The 23,211-nt window shown below is 41.5% G+C and overlaps 1 protein-coding gene and 1 long non-coding RNA gene across 4 annotated transcripts in view; one reads left to right on the top strand and one right to left on the bottom strand.

The window, feature by feature from the left end:
• ADGRD1 (adhesion G protein-coupled receptor D1) overlaps positions 1–8,484 on the top strand; it is a 140,557-nt gene extending 132,073 nt beyond the window's left edge. For all 3 annotated transcript variants that reach the window (XM_061466146.1, XM_061466147.1, XM_061466145.1), the window contains 4 exons: positions 4,995–5,121; positions 5,919–5,960; positions 7,171–7,263; positions 7,895–8,484. In XM_061466146.1, coding sequence (XP_061322130.1) covers positions 4,995–5,121; positions 5,919–5,960; positions 7,171–7,263; positions 7,895–7,990 — 358 coding nt within the window. In that variant the 3' untranslated portion in view covers positions 7,991–8,484. The remainder of the gene's footprint in view (positions 1–4,994; positions 5,122–5,918; positions 5,961–7,170; positions 7,264–7,894) is intronic.
• Positions 827–23,211, bottom strand: part of LOC133275880 (uncharacterized) — a 61,527-nt gene continuing 39,142 nt past the window's right edge. Inside the window, exon 2 of the long non-coding RNA XR_009745718.1 lies at positions 827–1,419. This is a non-coding gene — a long non-coding RNA (uncharacterized LOC133275880). The remainder of the gene's footprint in view (positions 1,420–23,211) is intronic.

Raw genomic sequence — 23,211 nt, 5'->3', positions numbered from 1 at the left:
TCTGCCACATTAGGGTACAAGGACAAAGATTTCAGCAAGGTTTATGAAGCCCTGGTGGGGCTAGACCTCAATATCTGCAGACTAAGACCTGCCCCTGCCACAGTGTTGCTTTTTATGTCAGCAGTGCCACAGACAAGTCCAAGTGATGGTAGTGACTTTTAAGGTTGAACAGTTTTAGTCATATGCAATATTCCTTTTCCAAAAACAACACATACTTCATCGTGCTTTGTATCTTAGTGCACTAGAACTAATCTACTAAAATATTCATGTAGCAAAGAAAAATGGGAATTAAAATAAAGTATGTGCAGTGTATCAGAATTAATGTGCTGAGTGGAACAGTAACTTCTGTATTGCTGAGATTTTTAACCTTGCCACCCTAATGGTGTCCTGATGCAGTGTTTTACATTGAGTATTTTTCTCTTTTAAAGTTCAAAGATAAAATGAAATAAGAATGGGAAGGGGAGGGGGAAGGAGAAGGGAAAACCAGAGCACCAGGAGCACTAGAGCTGAGTGCTCTGTGAGTAAAGCTGATAAACACATTCGACTGGTAATTTCATACACAGTATGAAATCCAGAGCATGCAACCATAGGAAGCTGTGCAGTAATTAAGCAAAAGAAAAAAAGACTTAATGAGATTTAAGTGATACCTATGCAAAGCTGACCCTTAGATAGCCATAAGTGAATTTCACCCTCATACGGCTGCTCTTCTAAATGGGTGTGCATGAAACATTAGTGCATTTGCGTGAAAAATCCCACGTCTGTATTTTGCTTTTATTGTTAGCTATGTGTTTCTGCTGCACATGTGCTGAACCCTATGCTTAACAGGGCCTAATAGTCTTTATTAATAGATGAGTTTTAAAAAATATATAAGGTATTTGTTATGTTAAAAGCTCTTGAAAATCCAAACTGCAAGAATGATTTTCAAAACACTGAAATTGAGTAACTCACACTATTCTGCCCCCAGCTACAAATTACAGATGAAGCTTTTTATGCTCTGACTCAAAAAGAAATAATGAAAACTTATTTTTGGCAACAAACCAGCTGGGGAAAATTATATTCGAACTGCAAATTCACTACAAATTGAGAGCGTGAGCACAAAAGAGATAAAGAAAAAAGGGTGGTTTATAATGAAGCCAGTTTTGCAAGTGTAGCTGTGTTGGGCATACTAATCACCTGCTGTATTAGGTTAGAGAGGACATTTAAACCCTCGTGGAACCTGAATGTACCTAAATCCATCTTCCAGGTGTTGGTGTATCCTCCCTCCAGTCCCAGGTCTTGCACAGATGCAGTTTCCTGAAGGCCTGAGGGCTCTGTAGTATTACACAGGTTTTTCTGCACAAAGGTGATTGCAAGAAGTTTACTGCTGGCAGCTCCCAGTGGAGCACAGCTTGTGTCAGAGCTGAGGTGATGAGCTTTAACCTTAACGGAGAAAAACACAGAAATCAAACTTATTTCAGTTGTTTTCAAACTGTACCTTTTAAAATACATTTTTCATTAAATAGGAGAGCTCCAGCTTTAAGGTATTCCTTCATTTTCTGGCTGAACAAACCCTTTGCAGAATTACACTGAATTGTGCACAAATATTCATGGCCAAGGACATAAATATATGAATCAATACAGGAATATATATATATATATACACAAAGATTCCAGATTCTTCCCTGTCCCAGATTTCCTTTGAAACCTGAAGCCTGTGCAGCTCTTCCACACAGACTTTTAATCAAGGCTATAATGATGTGTGTGCTCAGGTCACGGAAATGAAGATGATGTCTCCAAGTTTAATTAGAAGATTTCTTCATAGAAGTGTGTTGTACAAATTCCTCATTTGTTTTATGTTTGTTGTAATTACAAGTGTTCTCTTGTCATGCAGCTCTGTGCACCTCTCCTGAACCTGCTTTTCTAGCTGTATGAGGCAGCAGTAGGATATTAATCTCCCTAAAACAACTTTCTGTCTTGCATAGGTTTCCAGCTAAATAGAAACGTGCTGATTTCTGGAAAAAATACAGCTTTAATGATTATGGACTGACTTTTGGATTCTCATTAGCCCTGCTCCCCCACTGCCCTCTTGGCTTCTTTATCCATAATAGTGCCATAGACTAAATTCACTGGAATATTTTAAGCACATTTAATTTTAAGTATGTGCTTAAATATTGTGGGCTACAGCAGGAGTAAAGTGTTTGTAAGTGCTGTGGTAAGTACGGATTAGATCTGCCTTGTTGGTTCAAGGATGTTTCAAATGAGGACAGGTCCCTCCTTTGTGTTTTCTGTTTTGTACCACCAAAATTGTACTCGGCTGCCCAGGAGCAAATTTGTCCTTTGAGAGCCTTCACTGATAATCTGGTGCCTGGGTGTGCCAAGTTTTGACTTCATCTCCGACAGGCAAAATTGCACTGGATGCCTGGTTAGTAGTGTACTGACAGCAAGAATGTTTTACCCTGTGGGATTCAGGGTGGGTTTTGAGTGAGTGATTACAGAGTGGTCGAATGTCATGAACACTTCTGAGTTGCCCACTGCTGGGAAAATGGGAGGGATGACTTATTAACTCCATTTAGTGGTCACCTAGCCCTGCTCTGTTTCACCCTGCCTCTACTGGGTCAAACTGATGTGAAAACAGCTTGTTTTGTGAAGGTGTTTAATGTTTTAATCAAAAAGCCAGATGGATTTGCCGAGAACAGGCAGACTGCCATCCCAGATTAAAGTGATGGACTGGGGGTCCATCCAACCCTGTATATCCACTGTAAAGGTTAGGCAGAGTGATTCTTTGATCACATACTCCTATCTCGGCACAAAAAAGGATTAGGGACTTTCTGCATAAGCAGCTGCATCTGAATTGTCACATTTAATAATCCAGAACAGAATTGTCTTCTGAGTATTTATAGGCTCCTTTTTAGATGTCCATAGCATCCTGTGGCAAGGACTTCCTTAGAGTAATTCAGTCATCTTGTCATTTTTCTGTGATTACACTAGAAACACTCCGTAGGGCTATTACTGTGGTACCCTTGAATATTACAGGGTATATGCAGGCACAAAGGTACAATTCTTTAGAGCAATTCATTAGCATGAATCAGAAATGGTGCTCCGAGGGCTTCCTAAGGAGTTAGACAGTTGTGTGGGATAAGCAATAATCTTTGTGAGTTTAATTTTATCAGTTGTGCCTGTCTGCCTTGGAAGTGGCTCAGTGGTAGCGGGTTGCAGAGAGATATTAGCAGTGTTTATGCCAAAGCAGAAGACAGATTAAAATATTGCCTGTGCCTGTTCTACAGGGTCCTGAGCGCTCTGAGGTTTGGCTGCCCTTAATTCCTTTTGCTGATGAAGGAAATAAGCTCTGTTTAGAAAGTGCACAGCTCTTTGGTGGTTAATGTAGGAGGCAGTGATACACTGGAGAGACCTAACCGTGATCTTATAAGTCTAAATGCAATGCCTTTCTTTGCTGTGCGTTTCCATTTGTTTTTACTCTCTGTATAAAGTTTGGTCCTTGGAATTCAGCTGCCTCAGAGAACCTAATGTGATGATTTCATTCTCTGGTATACTACTGTTTCTTTTTGTCTTTCACTGTAACACACATGCTGTACACAACTCATTAAGGCAAATCCAAAAATCCCTCTTATGTTTTCAGTTATATCAGCTTTTCAGCTGTCATACCACCTTTTACTGAAATCCTGCCAAGACCTCCAAGCTAAGCCGAGTGAACCTAGAATCACAGAATCAGAGAATCACAGAATCGTTAGGGTTGGAAAGGACCTTAAGATCATCTAGTTCCAACCTCCCTGCCATGGGCAGGGACACCTAACCCTAAACCATATCACCCAAGGCCTCGTCCAGCCTGGTCTTGAACACTGCCAGGGATGGAGCATTCACAACCTCCCTGGGCAACCTATTCCAGTGCCTCACCACCCTAACAGGAAAGAATTTCCTTCTTATATCCAACCTAAATTTCCCCTGTTTAAGTTTTAACCCGTTACCCCTTGTCCTGTCACTACAGTCTCTAATGAAGAGTCCCTCCCCAGCATCCCTGTAGGCCCCCTTCAGATACTGGAAGGCTGCTATGAGGTCTCCACGCAGCCTTCTCTTCTCCAGGCTGAACAGCCCCAACTTCCTCAGCCTGTCTTCATACAGGAGGTGCTCCAGTCCCCTGATCATCCTCGTGGCCCTTCTCTGGACTTGTTCCAACAGTTCCATGTCCTTTTTATGTTGAGGACACCAGAACTGCACACAATACTCCAGGTGAGGTCTCACAAGAGCAGAGTAGAGGGGCAGGATCACCTCCTTCGACCTCCTGGTCACGCTCCTTTTAATGCAGCCTAGGATACGGCACACTGCCGGCTCATGTTCATTTTCTCACCAACATATTGGTAGGGACCTCCAAGACACGAGCTATTTCAGTATTTGGCATACATTTCTCTGCATTGACTCTGAACAAAGCGGGGTGGCAGCAGAATAATACTGGGGTGTTAGAGGATTTGTATTTGGCAGCGGCACATCACGTTTCTTTTATTTGTGGTGATTAAAAATCCCAAGTCACTTTCTGTAAGAGAAATCCCGTGTTGTCTTGACTCAGCTGTAGTGCTCAGCAAGTGTATTCTGGATGTACTACATGGTGGGATTTGTTTTCCCATGTGATACTGCCTTTGTTCTCAGTTTCTGCTCTCTGTGGTTTTGACTCTTAGACTTGACTCCTCATCAACCAAATACTACTTTGCTGTAACTGTGGATATGACCACAGTGGTTATGTGACCATCTCTCCATCTCTTCCCCTGCACTCTCAGTTACTGACTCTCCATCTGTATTTATCCCATATGATACTGAAGTTCTGTTATCCCCATTTTCATTGATGAGGGATGAGTAATTAAGAGACTTGCCCATTGAAAGACTTTTATGGAGAAGAGTCATACACACGCTGCCTTGCTGCCAAGACAGCCCTCACTGATAAACTCCCTGTGTGGGCTGAAGTTTAACTGTCTCATCACATTTCCTATTTTTGTTTTCTCTTTCAGGCTAACAGCTAAAGCTGTCGCTGTTCTCTTACCGATCTTGGGAAGCTCGTGGATCTTTGGGGTTTTGGCCGTCAATGCCCATGCATTAGTATTTCAGTATATATTTGCTGTTTTCAATTCATTACAAGTAAGTAACTGGTGGAAAAGTTTCTGGCTATTAAACTGCTGCTGTGATCCGGTAGGTGGATCATTAGTAATGTCTGCACATGCCTGTGTTTACTGCATTTTTTTCCTATGTTCCTTCCTCTATCTTTTAAGCCTGTGCTGACCATACAGTGCTGGCAATAGTGATTCTTCCCAAATAATGGTTACAAAGGGGAAGAATCCTTTTATGTCTCAGGAACAAACAGCACTATAGTTACTAGAGTGCAACAGACTTCTCCCCATGAACTGACAAGAAAAGTTCCAATTATCTCCAAACTGAAAACTGTAAATTCAGCTGAATATTCCCCCAAAAGAAGATAATTTTGGGGATGGGAAAGGTATGGAATCCCTTCACTTTCCATTGGGCAAAAAGGCCAAGGATGTCAAAATTCTGTTGTGAAAATTTTCACAATGCTAAAACCTTGCTTTGCTGACGTGAAAAATGTTGATCTGGCATTTCCCAAAGAGTATTTCCCTCTGCCTTTATCTTTGCAAGCACAGATGAAAAGTTCTCTTGTCATGAAAACAGAATTCCTGATTCTCTACAGCCAGATCTCTCTTGACACCCCAGTGATTAGGAGGTGCTGTTTAACAGGAAAAGGTCCAGACAAGCTTCATGGTAACCTAATGCTGCAGGTGTCTCCAGTTTAATGTAGGGCAGTTTGGCCCACTCTTTGATATTTATGCATCTCCAGCTACTCGATACCTGCTTTATACAATAATGCAAGAAATATTCTATCGTATGTCAGATTCACCCTTCTCCCTTTTATCTGTTTTCAGGGATTTTTCATGTTCCTGTTTCACTGTCTTCTGAATTCAGAGGTATGTAACCAAATAGTTCTAACTAATTTGGTGTTACCAATTTCAGGTAACACGAGTATAAAACAAGAAAAGACTCTCCATTATCACTGCCTGCTATGCTACTGATTTTTCTTTCAATTAATACACGGTCTTAATACAAGTCATTAGTAGTGACTTTGTGACTTGTGGCATTTTGACCCATGCTTGACATTTAATTTACTTACCTAAGAAAGGTTTGAAAAAGGAAAAAAGGAGAAGGAAAGAAGCCCTGCTGAGCAGAGCATGGGCTGTGTTGTGCTAAGGAAGGATGCAGGACTGGCTCTGGTTTTGTTACATCTGCAGTTCCAGAGAGGAAAACAAAGACTATTCTCAGAAAACATACTTTCGGACATTGCTCATGCAGCCATTAATGGGAAACCAAACAGAGTAGGACACACTCCAGGTATTTTTCTTGGCAGGAAGTTCAGGTTTTCATTGTGGATCAAGGCATCTTTTTGCATTAAGGCTGTCTCAGAGGAGCTGGGATGAAGCCAAGGCAAGGCTGATGTCAACAGGGCATGTGGAGACCAATCTCTGCTGGGCCTGGAGCTTGCATTATCCACTCCTCCCATTCTGCAGATAGCAGAAAATGCTCGGCAGCATCTATTACAACAGCAGTTTCTTATGAACACCGCTTCCGGCTCATGGGAGTGCTGCTTGGGGAATACAACTTGGATTCTCCCACAGCAACTTCTTCTGGATGCTACTAAGTAGTTCTGCCCCATGGCCTGCTGTTTCTTCCTATGTAACGGCAGCACTCCAACTCCTCTGTGGAGATGTTATTTAGTATTTACAACCTGTTCAGTCTTAAAGCATTGATATTACTTTTGCTGCAGTCAGTCTGGAGAGTCAGGGCTCATTATGGGATTCTTGATCTTTACTGAAACCAACTGAAGTTAAGCAGGCACCTTAAAGGTAAGGAGTCAGAAATATTTCTTTGTTCTAGTCTCTCCCAAGCTCAGAAAGCTTTCCAATGTCTTACATCAAAGACAAATGTTGGAATTGCTGCCCTTTTTCCAGGAACCTCATGAGAAAACTCAGAAACTTTTCAGAATTTGTATCCTCAAAACCCATTTTCTGTCAATTTGTAGTTGAAGAGTTGATGGTTCAGGACTGTCACCTGCACCTGTGCAAACAGACATGAACTTTGCAAAAGAAATCTTCCACTAGGTTTCTTTTTTTTCCCTGGAAGGTTAGAGCTGCCTTTAAGCACAAAACCAAGGTCTGGTCCCTTACCAGTAGCTCAACGCGCAACGTCAATGTGAAACCCTTCAACTCGGACATTGTGAGTATTCCTTCCTTCCTTTTTCTTTTGACTTGTACTTGAAGGTGTTGCACATTAAATTCTGTTAGACAGAACAGGACACAAGGCAGCACACAGGTATTTTTAGTGCCTAACCTAACGCATGGTGTAGATGGGTACAATCAGTGAGCATTAAGCTGCAGCTACAATATGTTTTGAAAGCAAAGGACAATAATTCGATTTCTGGTAAAATATCAAGCATTAAACAAAGGTTTATGTTCCCACCATTTGTAATGGACTTTGCATTATGCATTCAAGCAGCATTTTGGCAACCTATTTGTCTGATGATGATGGCTTTTTGATAGAGCACTTTTACATTTAAGCTTGAGGAATAAACTCTTAAATAAGCCAACACATGAATATGCTTTTCTAGCTCTCCTTAAAGACATCTATTTCTATAAAGAACCAGACTTCTGAAGTGATAGGTATTATTAAGTGATCACTGCCAATCACTTTAGATCGTGGCAATACCTGTTTGAAAACCCTTTATGGCATATGCTTTCAAGACTGTGACAACTCTGTAATGTAAATAAATGTCTTCAAGCTTTTACTTCATCCAAATAAAAGTGGTTTAGCAAAATACATCTATTTTCAATATTGTTTTGTTCTCCAGATGACTGGGAACAGGCCAGGCACAACCCCCACAAAGCTGAACACCTGGGATAAAAGCACCAATTCAGGCAACCGCATTGATCTATCAGCAGTCTGACAGTAATACCAGCTTCTAAGTGAAAAATCAAGCCATACATTCAGGACCTCTGACACGGAATCCACCAGTTTTTCTTCACTGTTGATACCAGTAGAAAACTGCTTTTTTGATCACTGCCTAACAAATTGGAAATTGCCATATTGTTTTGTTGAGTAAATAGCCCTCATCTGCTTGCCTTCAAACTGTAACGCCTTCTACCACTTGGCTATTAGCAACAGATGTAATAATAGCTAGCACAGAAATACACTGGATGGTTTTGACAGCAACAATGAAAACACTAGGTATGCAAAAAGGGCTTACTGCTATCTGCATCATTCCAGCTCCCAGAACAGAGGAAAGGCAACATACCTCTGGAAAGGTGAATTTTTATGCTTTAAAATGAAATGCTTCTCATTGTGATGTTGTAATGGGGCTATTCTGGTCTTGCTGTGCACTCTGTTTACATTTATTGCCTTACAGAATCCAATTATCAAAGTGGAAGCTTATTCAAAATACATAGTGTGGTGATTAATTTAAATGCTACAAGGAATCCAGGATATGAGCAAAGAAGCCTGTTCCACCTACCCAGCTCCCAGCGTGGGCATGGAATTAGCTAAACTAATATACACATATAATGTCTCTATGCACATAAACAGCACCTGTAACATGTACATGTCCTATATGTGGCCTACTGGTATTTTAGATATTCCTGTTTACATCCTACTTATAAAGGCAGAAGTGGCTAAGGGTATCCTAGAACGGTCCACAGCATTTCTATCACTGATCTGTATCTGCTCACATATTGCAAAGTATTTGTATTGCTTTGCCTGAAGCTTTTGGATGCAATCAACAGCTGTCCATTAAGTGCATTTCACAAATGCACTGTAGCTTTTGGAATCAAACTCTGGCACTGTGATTTATCTTTCCTCTGTTCTTGGTTAAATCAAGACACTGAATTCCAACCATAAAAATGTAACACAATGATATACTGTGAAGACAGCCGGACTACAAGGAAGTCTATGTATTGTTACCTACAGGCATCTTTTAAATAGGTCTCTGCAGAGTCTTTTGTGTTTTTAAACTCTGCTCAGCACTTAATAGCTTCTGCTTTAAAACTGCTATGAAGGATCTCTAAGGTGAAAAAAACCACTGTAATTTTTCTTTTGACCGGTGTTTTGTAGGTTCTCAGAGGTGGTTTCTGGAGCACCAATGATGCACCTTTCCAGACAGAGATAAAGCAGGACGTAAGCTCTGGAGCTGGTCAGAACCCCTAAATATGTGTCTTGCTCTGGGATTTACTCAGCGGCCAGGGGCTCCAGAGCAATTTCCAAAGATGAGTCCCCCTATGCAGAGTGGCTCTGCAGCCACATCTCCTTAGCCCCAGCTCTTCCCTGTTCGCAGTAGCTGTCTCCCTAACTGATTTGCTGGAATCACTCCTTTTCACACTGGGCTATCAAAATAGTAAAGGAAAGGAAATAGCAAAAAAAGAGGTTGAAGATTTGCCTAAGAGGTTTTGTGTTGATCTTTTTTTTCTTAATTAATTGTTTGTATCTTCCGTGGCTCAGGCCATTTCTGCTCCCAGTGACTCTAGCAAGACATCTGCTATTGATTTCCAAGAGGAAAGATATTTGCACACTAATGTGCAGGGTGGAAATTGTGTATTGGATAGTAAATTTGTGAAGAAGAAAATAAAAGTAAATTGATCTGTGAGGAACAGGAACCATTTATCAATTTGAACTCAATTTAGGGACGTGTTTCATCCAGAAGACATGGAGCTGAAAGTTAGAAAACATCAATGCACTTCATTTCTGATCAGACCAAATCCCTTCCTACACTAAAAAAAATGATCTGTTTCAGTTTGGAGCAATCTTTTCTGCTTTCTCCTCTTCCTGGCCAAGACTTGTTGGTACGGCCACCAAACTGAAACCTCACAGTTAACTCAAATCTGTCTGAGGCTACATCTTTAAGTATTCTACAGAAATTACTTTAGTTTCACCAGATATATGCTGAATTTATGCAGCTGCAACAGAATGTGACATACCGTATATCACACATACACATGCATGAAACACATAGGCTGCTTGTGTTTCCTACTGCTCAATTACTCAACCTGTTGACAACGAACTCTAAAAGGCAGGTCAGTAAAAGCTGAGTATGTAAATGGCTGTGTCTTTACTTTGGTTTTTATGCATGGCTTTTTCCTTGCCTCTTCTGCATTGGATGTCCCACAGCTGTGTAAATATAGGGGCTGTTCTTGGCCTGAGAATGATTATTTTTTTCCCAAAAAAAGACAAAGAAGAAGGAGCTCTCTGAGTGTATGGAGGAGACTGCAACAGAACAGTACTGTGATAACAGAGTTCAGTGTTTGTATCGTGTGCAGATGTGCAGACAACATATTTAAGCATATTTTTTTATATTGGAACATGTGGGGTTTTTGTGTGTTTTATTTTGGGGTTTGGGTTTTGTTTTGCTTTTTTACACTGTGACCATGGCTATAGATTTAAACCCTCTTTGATCCTTTCCAATCTTTGTGTTATAGCACAAACAGGTCTGTGAATGAACCAGGACATAAAAGCTTTTTTTAAAACAAATTCTTAGTTTTAAACAATATTCTCCTCTACCCGATTTTCATTGCCTGCATTTCCTCCTGTGCTCATACATGTATTGGTCCCCTGCGTCACTACCCAAGGTCCACTTGAAAAAAAACTCAACAAATGACAATTGCAACATACAAATGACAGCACTCTAAAGGGCTAAATCTGGTTTTCATCCAGGTATAGCAGACTTAAAAAGTGTTCACCAAGAAAGAAGAGCATTTTTGGCTTTCTACTTTTGAATGTGATTTAGATGTATTAAATACCGAGGGAGCATTTATTATCCTGTATCCACTGAGATCCACTGTGGATAACCTGCATCCCGTGCTTTAACTTTTGAACGATGTGATGAAGCAGTTTATCTTGTTCATGGCACGGGATGTTAAGGAGGTGGAACACTGCATTTGGAATACTGGGTTGGGGATAGTGTTTCTTCTGGGTTTGATAAACAAGTGAAAAAAGTCCAAAAGCACAAATGTGTTTTGTTGCCATCTAAGTCCACTCCTTTTGTTTGATTTAATGTATTTTTGTTGTTACTGAATGCAACAAATGTACTGAATAAGAAATGCTCAAATGAATCTTTAAACAATCTCTTCCTGCCCTCAGCCTTTTGAAGCCTGAAAATCTTGCAGGTTATTTATGGCTTGTATATAGCAGCTATTGCAGTATTTTTCTTTCAGGACAGCATCATTTTGTCAATGGTATGAAATCTTAATTGAATGAGATGTGAGTTTTAAAACATGTAATGTAGCCAGAATGACTTTGCCAGTAAGTAGTAAAATAATTTAGTTTTATTGGGTTTCACCTCAAAATAAACAAGAAGTCTTACTTTCCTAAAAGAACTTTGCATTTGTTCAAATTATTCTTTTGACATGGATTATAAACAACAGCATAACAATTATGGCTCCCTATGAGTACCAAGGTGGTGATTAAACAAGCAGAGCTTTTCTGACATGAGAAGTCCTGCTATATACATCAGGTGTGCCAACTGTATAAAAGTTAATGCCCACTGAATATACTGAGAGAAGTCATTCCTTCCCCTTAGGGAAAGCAGCCTATTTTATGAAGCAGCTGCTGCAGATTATTTCTTTTAACCCAACTATTTCAGTAACCTAGTCAAGGTCAGTTCCTAGGTAAAAAAATTCGATTTATGGACATGACAAACAGATTGCGTCTCAGCCACAGAGGGTAAAACTCTCAGCAGTGTGTGTACGAGTGTAAAATACATATACATTTATATTTATTTACTTCTCTATGAGGGTGTTGGGGCCCTGGCACAGGTTGCCCTGAGAGGCTGTGGCTGCCCTGTCCCTGCCTATGCCGGAGGGTTGGAACTAAATGAGCTTTAAGGTCCCTTCCAACCTGAACCATTCTAGGATTCCATATAGATACACAAAGTCAGATATACACTGACACATACATTTCACATATATATAAATATATATATTAAAACCCCAAAACCCCAACATATTTCAGAAATCTTCTCTGTTTGCTGGAGTTGGGGACAGATATTTTGCTGCACACACGATAATTAATTTTCCATGGCAGTTTGCACTCTCCTGCAACCAAGTAACTGTAGCAGCTATCAATCAGCCACTACCATCCATGGTTTGGATGCTGGGGAGCACAGCAGGCATGGTCAGAAAGGACAGCGTGTCAGGAACATCGGGGGTTTGCTCTGCTGTTGCCCAGCTCAGTGACCTTCAGCAAGTAACTCCCTGACTATGTGTTTATCCCACCAGTGAAATGACAATAACAATACAGCCCTCTTTGTTCAAACTGCTTTGAAACTCACAGTTGACAAACAGAGTATTTATTATTAAATCCTAATGCTACACAATGGTTTTGTTCTTTCACCTATTGCTGGCTGCAGTGCTGAGAACAAAAGGATTGTATGGCTGGCCCCCAACCTTCACCCTGTCCCCCCCCAGCCACTGCATCACATATTTATGCCCTGCTCAGTCACTTTATAGCAGGGCAACGGGCATAATGACGTGCATTACAAAAACTGATGTTTTTTTAATTAATGCCTACTGTATTAAAGCTTGACTACTACACTTTTATCTGGAAATGATAATGTAAATCCACAAATGATGTATCTCAAAGAACAAAGAGATCCACAAACGCAGCATCACAGGGGTGCAGGGCTGTAGATGACACCTTTTCAAGGTAAAAGCTAGTTCTATTATGATTAATAGGCTGCCAGCTGCTTCCTCTATGTTGCATTGCTGTGTATATGTGGTGGGGTGATGATGAGATGTTAAATAGGAGGGGATTTAGGTGATGAAAAATAACCAATTATATCCTGAAAAATTAAAGGTTGGAATTCAGATGAGAAAGGTGTTTCATCATCTTTTAATACCTATTACAAAGAAACCTTTTCTTCATTTGTATCCCTCTGAACCATGTTGTAAGGCATACACGAAAGAATGCTCTGTTGCTATTCTGTGGAACATAGAGGGTATTTTTAACATTTTTCATTCATGACAGGATAATGAATTAGATAATTTTGGCACTGCTTTACATCATGTTTGCCTTTAAAAACATATTCATTATATCCATATTATGCTTGGATGAGTCAGTGTAGTATGTCATGGATAGCTATTGCTATACTTGCCCTTGTTCACACTATTTTCTTTCTCAATAATCCCATATGTTCTTGGAATTCAGGGGCCAGATTTCACCTTGTCAAGGGTGATTACAAAACTAAATATACCACTGACATCAGCATCTTCACCAGGTGCTGACACAGGACAGAACTATTGAGTCATAAGACACTTTTAAGCACTGCTCAGTGCATCTTTACCAAAGAGCCTCCATCACCAACTGCTAATTTGCTAAAGGTAATTCCCAACAAAGCACTCTCAGGCTAATTTACCTATACACTAAAGGCAACCAGAATTTTCTGTGCATACTGTACAAAAGCAGGCTTCACTGGGCACTGCACATGTCCCTTAGCATTCTCCAACGTAAGATTTGTTTATCTCTACTGCAGAACATGGAATAATGAAGAAAACAGTTCAAGCCAAATAAAGGCAGCACAATGAGCAACTGTCACTGCAAAAGCCTTAAATTTAGTTTGTGCCCAGCTCACAATACGCTGGAGGAAAACGCACTATAAAACACAACCAAACTTTTGCCCTCCGAAGAATGTCTTGAGTTAAGCAGCAAAGAGTTCCTTGGGAATCTGGGCCTTACGCAGTAGGATTTTGGCAACTTAAAATTCATATTATATTGACTATAGCATGTTCCCTCCTGGCATTCTTGATTCAGATTCTGCACAGGTCAATGAAATGTGAGCACGTCTTCTCACTTAGCCAGTTGTGTGTCACTGATCTGTCATGTTTTACCATGTCCAAAAGGAAAATTAAGGGGGGGGGGGGGGGGGATGTATGGGCATGTGGTCATAGAGGAAAAAGGGCAAAGCTCTGTCCTCACGCTGGTCTCACACACTCTGCTGATGACTGTGTGGGAGGCTTTAGGATCTGAGGTTTAGCATCTGTGAATATCTGCACAGATGGCTGACTGAAGCAACAGCAAAAGTATCTGTAGACTGTGTTCCACAATTGGTGAGCTTGCATTGAGATTATACATCTGAAATTTTAATACATAATACACAGTCAATAGAACACTGCAAGTTCAACCCCATGGTGCAGGGGTATTTTTCAGTGCTATGTTTTTATATGCCTAAAAGGCTGCTCAGTATTGCCTGCTAGCAACAGCAAATCAACGTACAGCATGAAAAGGTCTCCCAGAATCAGTTCTTAAAAGCCAGACTATCCATTATTGGTAGTGATGCTGTAAATAATTTCTTATAACTTCAAACTAAGGGGATATCAGAAATAGTGGCTGATTATCACTTGGCAAAAAGTAAGTTTAAGTTGGGAACTCTCTAAGCAGCTTGCTGAAACCTTTAGTGTTCATCAGTTTTAGGAAGAGTGTTCAATCACAGCCTGAGAAAGTTAACTAAAGATTTCAGAACTTCTGTGTAGGGCAAACGGTACCCAGAGAATATCGGTGTGCAGATGATATACACTGTGTGGAGAAGAAAATTGAGTAAAATGTTGGTAACACCAGCAACTAATAACCGACTAAATCATGCTCATGTGAAAGAGCCTACACACAGTAAGGAAGCGTTGGTCAGTGCTCTGAAAATACTGACTGGCAAACCTCCTTGGAATATTCATCTTTTGACCACATTGGCCATACACACACATATCACACGAGAACCCCTACTGAAGAGCACAAACTTTTGAATAGATAGATACACCCATTAACTCCAGTGGCTCTTTGAGGCAAAGTCTGCTATAGAAAGGATATTGCTGCTTTAACTTACCCCAACCAGCTGGGGAGGCGCTGATGCTGGATGAGAGAATGGAAAAGGGAACAAGACCCGTGTACCCCCTGACATACCAACTGTCCACGCAGCAACAGCAGGTCCCGCATCAGCACAGACATCACCATCCTCCCATGCCCTGAGCCAGCAGGTGTGTAGCACAGCACAGAGCACACCGTGCTTCTCACCAAGAGCCCCTAGACCTTACAGCTGCTAGGAGGTCAGTACAAACCCCAGAGACTCCCCTGCTGCCAGTGCTGGTCATGTTCAGCAGCACCCGATGCAGGGTTCTGCAGCACTCTGCACTGCCTCGCATGCACACACAGACATGGGGTCAGGTGCTGACCCCCCACATTTGTATCAGTAAATGCTTCATCATTACCTCATGGAACATGCACTCCTCACTAGCATGGCTGTATTACATTTCCTGTATCATCCTTTTTCTTTCACTGCTTATGTACCTTCAGGACAGACCCTCCCCCATTAAAACCAGAGACTGCCCAGCAGTAACAAATTTGCACCACTTACATTTTGCAGAGGAGAGCACAGCATTTCATTCTACAGGCACAGCTGCAGAGCCAGCCCTATTACATGCCCTATACCTCTTCTCTGCCACAGCAGTTGCTGCTTCTTTCCATAATACTGTCAAGGAACTTGCCCTCTCTCAAACCCATTAAGGAAGATGAATCATCACAGAAAAAGTCACGTCAATGTGTTTGCCAAAAAGCCACCACAGTGAAACAGTGCAGCCTTCCTCTTTTTTTCCTCATGTAGGGGAGCAGGAATCACCCAGAGGTCACAAATCTGGATTCCTGCATTCTGTTCTACAACGTAGCTGGAAGGTACGTGTGAAAGCTGCTCTCTGCTTGTCTGAAGAGTCTCCAGTGTACAGGTTGTTTATATCAAAATCGGTTATTGCTTACACTTACTGAATTGTCTGCCTCAGACACTCGATACAGGATACATTTGTGCTGCAAAATAAAACACTCATGCCGTGTGCTGCCATCCTAAGAGCAGAGTGGCCACTTAGGAGGATTTTAGTGGACAGTAAAGGGTAATAGTTGCACCACGATTTCAAACGTCACTTCTATGATCTTCTCTTTAAATCTGTGATGGCTGAAATCAAAGCAGCTTCTGAAATAATACTTATTTTCTAGTCTATCCAGACCAAACCCATGAAAAGAGCAGGCCCTACAAAGCCAGGCACTGAAAAGCCTGAAGTCCAGCACTTGCTGCCTTCTGCAACTGGAGTTCTGCTCTGGGGCTCAGCTCCTGGTGCCAGCAGCCCAAAAAGCTGGCACACAGAGAAGGCCTTGCCTAAGGCAATGGGAAGAAAGCATGAGACAAGAAAAACACCCCTGGTCCTGTTTCCTGAAGCACAGCAGTCTTGCATGCAGGCTGAAAGCAAGGCTCCCCACCCCAGCTGGGCTCCTGGCACTGACATGGCACCAAGTGCCCGCTCCCTCACAGCATCACTCAGTGCCTCACTCGCTCCCCTGTGCTCTGCTTCCCACCCTGCTGTCAGAAAGTCACAAAACGGTTTGGGTTGAAGGGACCTTAAAGCTCATCCAGCTCCAACCCCTGCCACGGGCAGGGACACCTTCCACTGAGCAGCTTGCTCCAAGCCCCTGTGTCCAACCTGGCCTTGAACACTGCCAGGGAGGGCAGCCACAGCTTCTGTGGGCACCCTGTGCCAGCGCCTCAGCACCCTCACAGGGAAGAGCTTCTTCCTAATACCTAAATTCACGTGTGTGTGCAGAGCAAACTTTGTGAACCAACAGCCTGCCTTTCCTCTGTAACTGTTACATTAGCCATAACTTGTAATGACAAACAACAAAACATTTTGTAGAACTTTTAATAGCATCTTCCTATTAGGTAAATGTTTGGTACTATGAACATCTAACTGTTCTTTCTGCAAGAAAAATACAGTCCCTCCTGGATGTGCATCAGCACAATAATTTAACATGGAAAGAAATACCGAAATACCAGATAATTTTCTTCCTACATATCAAAGCTCTTCATTTAATAGACCCATTTTTCAGATAACAGCCTCAGTAATGGCACTACAAGAAATGCTCATCAGGAAGCTCAAAACAGCTAAACTCTAGTTTCCTTTGGTGTACTGTAATTTGCAAATCACTGTACTTTCCAAGATGAGAAAGTAAGAACTAAGAGAAGCAGTTTGAGGAGAAAAAGCAAAGAAAACCCAACCCCAAAACCAGAAAACTGCCATGCAAAAGGAGTAATACAAAGGCACACTGCAGCCTCATTCTGTATCTGAGACACAGCAACTCACTTTGCTCTGTGGAAGTAATGTACAACGCTCACACTGCATATACAGATCTTCAAACTCTCCCTGCCACCAGCACAGTAGGAGCCTAGCCAAACCCATCTGATTTTAGTTAAGAAACATCCCTGCAGACACAGGGGACACAGGGTCTGCTCACAGGTCACAGAGCACATTAACTCCCTTTTCAAGGGAACAGAGCTATGTGTCTGCGAGGGGCAGAGCTGATGGGAAGTGCCAAAAAGAAAGATATTTACTCATCTGCTAAATGAGAAACTCCCATTAAGCACAGTAGAGCTGCTCACCTGCTGCCATGGCCAAACCCACTGTTACCCCTTCAAGTTTTAACTGCCAGAAAACAACAAAATTCTCATACACGATAACAGTGAAACTAAAGCATAACAACACATCTGTGTAACCAGGATGTCTGCTTATGTCTGAATAAGATGCAAGCTGGATCAGAGCTATGGCCCCTTCCTGAACTGCATAAATGGACAGCAGCCTGGTTTTGAGCAGTCTGAAACCTCAGTTTTCATCTGACCACTAACTGCATTTTGATCCTTACTGCACGTTCAGTTTGAATTGTACTTTCAGGTCAGGAAATTGTAAAATAAACCTACTCAAAACCCCTGAATTCCAGTTATTTGTTTGGCACTTAACATTCTTCTCAAGTGCATCATTACCACGATGCACCTCCCACAATGCTTTAAGAACAACTTCGGGTTTAGTCGCTTGTGTAGTCACTCCCCACATGTTTCTCTTTCACTTATTTGGCATTATCTATCCAAGTGAAGCCAGAGCAGATGGAATAAACTATAGACATTTACCTCCTACATGGTCTACAGGCACTGCTGCTTTTGCAGTATTAATTTTGGGACTTGGATAGGGAAGAGGTTGTGTTACTTCCACTTCTACCTTCTGCTATTTCTTCCTAAGGATGGTGGGGTTTATACACCTTTCCTATGGATGATGGGGTTTAGACAGTGGGGTTTATACTTACAAGTCAAACCATACTTGTCTAGGATGTGTGAGGCAGCTGGTGTCTGCTTATAGTGATCAAATACATTCACAGGTCTTGTTCATTCTTTCAAACTGGTTACTTCCCATAAACACCTCTCTAGTTTATTTAACTCCTCAGGCATTTCTCACTTAGTCTTGCCATCACTTACATTAGGTATTGCAAACATCCACCTCTGCAATGCCTACGGTTTCACTTTCTCCTTTTAACATCTGCATCTGACACTGCTCAGCCTGGCTGGGGAGATTGAGGTTATGTGTTAAAGAGGAATCCGTGGCTATCTGTAAAGCCCCGGTGGTAAGTGCCTTATTTGTAAACACTCATTTACAGAAATCCATACTTGGCTGAGAGTTTTCTGAAAGCACCCTCTCCATGAGCCTAGATGGCTCTGTGAAGTACATCCTGAAGTGCTGTGAACTGCCATCAATTAGTCAGGCAACTCCTGCCACCCGAGAGCCCATCTCCTGACTTCTCCAGCAGCTAATTCCCAACATTACAGCCTTGCTGCTGGCTTTGACTCAGGTCCTTACCCCCCCTCTGCTCTTTGGCTCAGGATTGTTCTGGCCCTCGGCTTCCTTCTGGGCTGGACTGACATTCTGATGGGCAGCTGCTCCTCAATCACCACCTCTCAGTGCTTTACTTGCTTTTATGCTTTGAATTTGGCATGTGATGGATGCTGGGGCTCTTGAGATAGCTGTTTCTATGGAAGCTTTTCTCCTCCACATAGATCAAGGGCACAAACTTCTAAGTGGCTGGTTTGAATTTACTAAAACTGGTTCTCTAACAAAACAATTAATATTGCAAAACTATGCTTTGCCCCAGAAGTTTCTAAAGCCATTTGGAGGCAGGATCACAGAAATCCCAGTCACTGGGTCCAATTCCCTGCAAACACAACGGGCATTGGAAGATGACTAGACTCCCATTAATAAAGGTTATTTTCCCCTTTGTTATTTAAAAATCAGCAGAGTACTGTGGGAACATGGCCTTGTCCAGGTCCTGGCTTATATCCCTGACTTGAGGCACGCTCTGCTTGGATGCTTCTTGCCACCTCTGCAACTTAATTACTCTCTGCTCTCACAGTCTGCAAGGGTGCAGCAAAAAAAGAAAAAGGATTTATCTGAAGCAGAAACCCCTCGATCCCGACATCCACAACATCTTGATTTACTCTGCCTCAGATATGCACAGCTTCAATCTGCTGCGCTTTCCTCCAAGCCACAGAACATGCTCAACCCCAGCAAGCACACGGGGGCTGCTCCCCAAGTCTGGCTTGTGCTAACAGCAGGTCTGCAGTCTCTATGGCAACCCAAACTGAGAGCAGCACTTACAAGGGATCTTCTTATTAATAATTTCATTGGCATTCAAAAGAAATCACAAGACCCCTTAGCAAAGGCTTTGTCAGGGCTCCTCTGCCATAAGATACCAGAAAAGCATCTTTTCATTAGCAACTTGCCCCAGGCAGCAGAACTCCACCTTCTACCACTGGTTGGACTTGATTCCCTCAAACTGCTTCCAGAGACCCCAACTTTCCTGGTCTCACATTACTCCTCCTGAGCCTCAGTCAGTAAGAAATGATGTTTTGCTGTTCTAGGAGCTGAGGTACCATGATCATAAGCATGAGGGGAATCCCTTGATGGATCTACCAGATGATGAATGTAGTAAAATCCACCACATCTTGGACCAAAATTCACTTCTCTTTAGCAGCTGAGGAGGTATCGGAAGGCTTAATGACAGAACAGTAAACTGTGCTCTAATCTGTGAAAAGTATTCTCTTGAGCAGTTTTGTGTGCAGTATTTACAGTGCTTATTAGCTAGTCATTATTATTATAAATGCAAATAATACTGATGATGACAGTAGTGTTTAGGGGCTAGCAAGAAACAAGGCTGCATAAATACAAAGTAATAGCCAGACCCCTTGCTGGTAAGTAGGATGGATGTGGAAACTCAGTGAAAAATGAACAGTAAAAGCTTTGTGTGATACAGCTCCCCTGAGTTTACCTGCTGGTCCTTGTGCTGACACTATGATTAGTAAGAGGAGTTTCTAGAAGTGGCTCTATAACCTGTTTTTATTAATCACAAATATTTATACAATGCCTAGAGGCAAGAATCCAAACCAGAACCCCACGGTACTGGTGGCTGTATGTACACTTAAACTTACAGGGTTATTTTCCAAAAGAGTAGATAGCCTAAATGGATGTTCATGCTGCCACAAGAGATGGAAAAGGTGACAGGAATTCTGAACAATAGCAGGAAGACTTCATCCAGCATGTTAATGATATTGTTTGAAAGAAAGACATTGCGAGGGTGAATAATAACTTACTAAACCACAGTAAAGCACTGAAATAAACCTATTACCTAGAAATCTATTTTCAAAACATGACGACTGACTCCATGTAATGTTTTAATTTGTGCAATTATAAGGTAACTATGAAAACAATTAAAATATGCCAGTCTCATTTCTCTCCTAGCAGGACTGAAAATACGCTATAAAGCTTTTAATTTGGGAATTACACGGGAATTTACAACCTGTGAATGTCCATGACTGAAGTTAAATCACCTGGCCCTAAATCATCCTAAAGCTACCCCAATCACCTCCTTACTTCCCATGTGCCTTAGCATAGTTTCCAGGAGGACCTGCTCCATGACCTAGCAAGGCACAGAGGTGAGACTGACTGGCTTGCAGTTCCCCAGGTCTTCCTTTTTTCCCTTGTTAAAAATGGGGATTACGTCAGTCAGTGGGAATGTCACCGAACTGCCACAACTTCTCAGATCTGACAGATGATGGTTTGGTCAGCCAATTCCCACGGACTTGTGCACCTTCCGGACCCTTAGATGTTCTCAAACCTGATCTACAGTGGGCAGTTCTTCATTCTCCCAGGCCCTTTCTTTCCCTTCTATGACTTGGGTGAAGGACCCAAATCCCTCACTGTACAGTTACTTTCCCAGCAGTATTCAGAACCAGCAGAAGATGACAGAAATTGTTGGTACTAACAGCAGTAAGCTCCAGATCAGGCCTCGACTTACACCAGTAGCACTGAAAAGAGCCCTCCCTAATTTTCAGTAAAGGGAATGACAACATGTTAAAACAACCAGACACAGCAGTCAGAAATGAAGAGGATAAAAGACTTTTGCTTCTGCTTTTGCTACAGAATATGAATAGTTCCCAAATCTATTTTGAAACATCAAAATTTCAGAACAAAAGGGGAGGAAAAAAAAGGGGAGGGGGGAGGGTGGGTGGGAAGAAGAAGAAGAAGGAAAGTAATCCTCACAATTTACCAGCCATTACAGCAGTCAGCATTCCTGGAAAAAGACAGTCCTGGTTTATGATCCAAATTACAGATAAGAGCTAGCAACAAAGCAAACAGAATAAGAAATGTTATTTTATATAAGTGTGAGAAAAGCATGTCTCAGAGCAAGCCCAGTTCTCTGTCAGGAAACATGACATTTACCATCAGTCTTATGAGAAGTAGGTAAAAGAGAAAAATAACAGGTGGTTGATGGGAGAAATAATAATTTTGCCTCCCATCTATCTAGAAGGGCAAACTGAGGAAAGCTGCTGTTCTGCACCTAGCACATGTTTCATTCTATGTAAGCACAGGTTTACTAGAGGAGCTAAAGGAAAGTGGAGCCCTTCCCACCCTCCCAACTATTGCTGAAGTAAGAACAGTATCCTTTGGATAAATGAAGATTTACCTGTATCTTTCACTGAAAGAACTGATTGCATCAAAAAGCTTGTGTAGCTGTTGGTCTTGAATAGAAGAGTTTTCTATGTATGCCACTCTAGTCAGGCCAAAAGGTGCTTATTAAACATTCTCAAGTGGTCCAACTCACAGACCAAACTGTTTGTGGAGTCCAGTTACAGAAATACACCAAAGATGCAAAGTTGCTTATTTGTTCTCCTTCTAATACATAAATTCTATGAGATAAATGGGTTGTGATAACTTCAATGTTTAGTATTCTAAGACTGGTTCTGTTTTTCACTATTTTATTTATTCCTCATAAACTTGCAACATTTTTTCCAATTTCCTTATTACTGCCAGCTATAACACGGTAGAAATTTCCCTTCTTAGAATTTACATACTTAGGTTATTTGCTCCCGATGATACCCTTTTCCTTATAGTTAAGAAGGCTTAAAGACTTGCATCCAGCCGAACGTAAATGAGTCATATATATCGCTGTCAGAGTCTGTCTAAGGAGTGATTTGTGACTACCCTTTCTCCACTTCTCATCCAGGCAAAAATCATTAGAAAAGATTTAATCAAGAAAGAGTAATGAGCTTGAGAGAAGCTGGCCAGACAAATGAGAAAATCACTTGACTTCTGTTAAAGATGTTGGATTTTGAGTTACACCCTACATTTTTTATTAAGTTAATATAACCTCGGTTGTCTGTTTCAGCTGAACTCCTGTTTCCTACCTATAAGTCAAACTGTAAGTCAGATGCAAGTCTGCTCTTTAGGGATCTGTGTATGCCCATGAGTATATATCAATATGCATACATACATTTAATCCTGTAGATTAGAAAATCGAAGGTGTTTTGGCCCTAATATCTGACTTCTTCTTATCTACAATCTTGCTGCAAACTGCAAACCCAGATTAGAAAGGCCAGGATGCCTACAAATGCTGCCAGTACTTGGGCATTTTTGATTTTTCAAGTAAATGAGTCTTAGGAGGATGAACAACCAAAGAGAAACAGTCATTTATTTGATGTGTTTTCTTATGTGATAGAACATGCAATGAACTAGAAAGATGTGTATCAAACCCTGCTTCTGGTAAGAATTCCAACATTGGAGTAAGCCACCCCCACACTTCCAGAACTACTTTTTGTATTCAGGTCAAACACTCAAATGTTCTTGGGAAACAAACATACAAACAGACCCCCTTCCATCAAAGTTTGATGCTCAATTCAAGTAAACGATGTGATTATCTTTTTTTCCCATTGCTCAGCTCAGTATGTATTTGTGGTTCGCTAGCCACCAGCAAGGAGTCCAGCTCAAGCCATTACTGTTTAAG

Source organism: Pezoporus flaviventris, unplaced genomic scaffold, assembly GCF_033815535.1.
Source record: "Pezoporus flaviventris isolate CSIRO_AGI_PZ_B2104156 unplaced genomic scaffold, CSIRO_AGI_Pfla_v1 ptg000041l, whole genome shotgun sequence".
Classification (NCBI taxonomy): domain Eukaryota; kingdom Metazoa; phylum Chordata; class Aves; order Psittaciformes; family Psittacidae; genus Pezoporus; species Pezoporus flaviventris.
The sequence above is the reverse complement of the archived record's forward strand: the minus strand, read 5'-3'. Positions and strand labels throughout refer to the sequence as shown.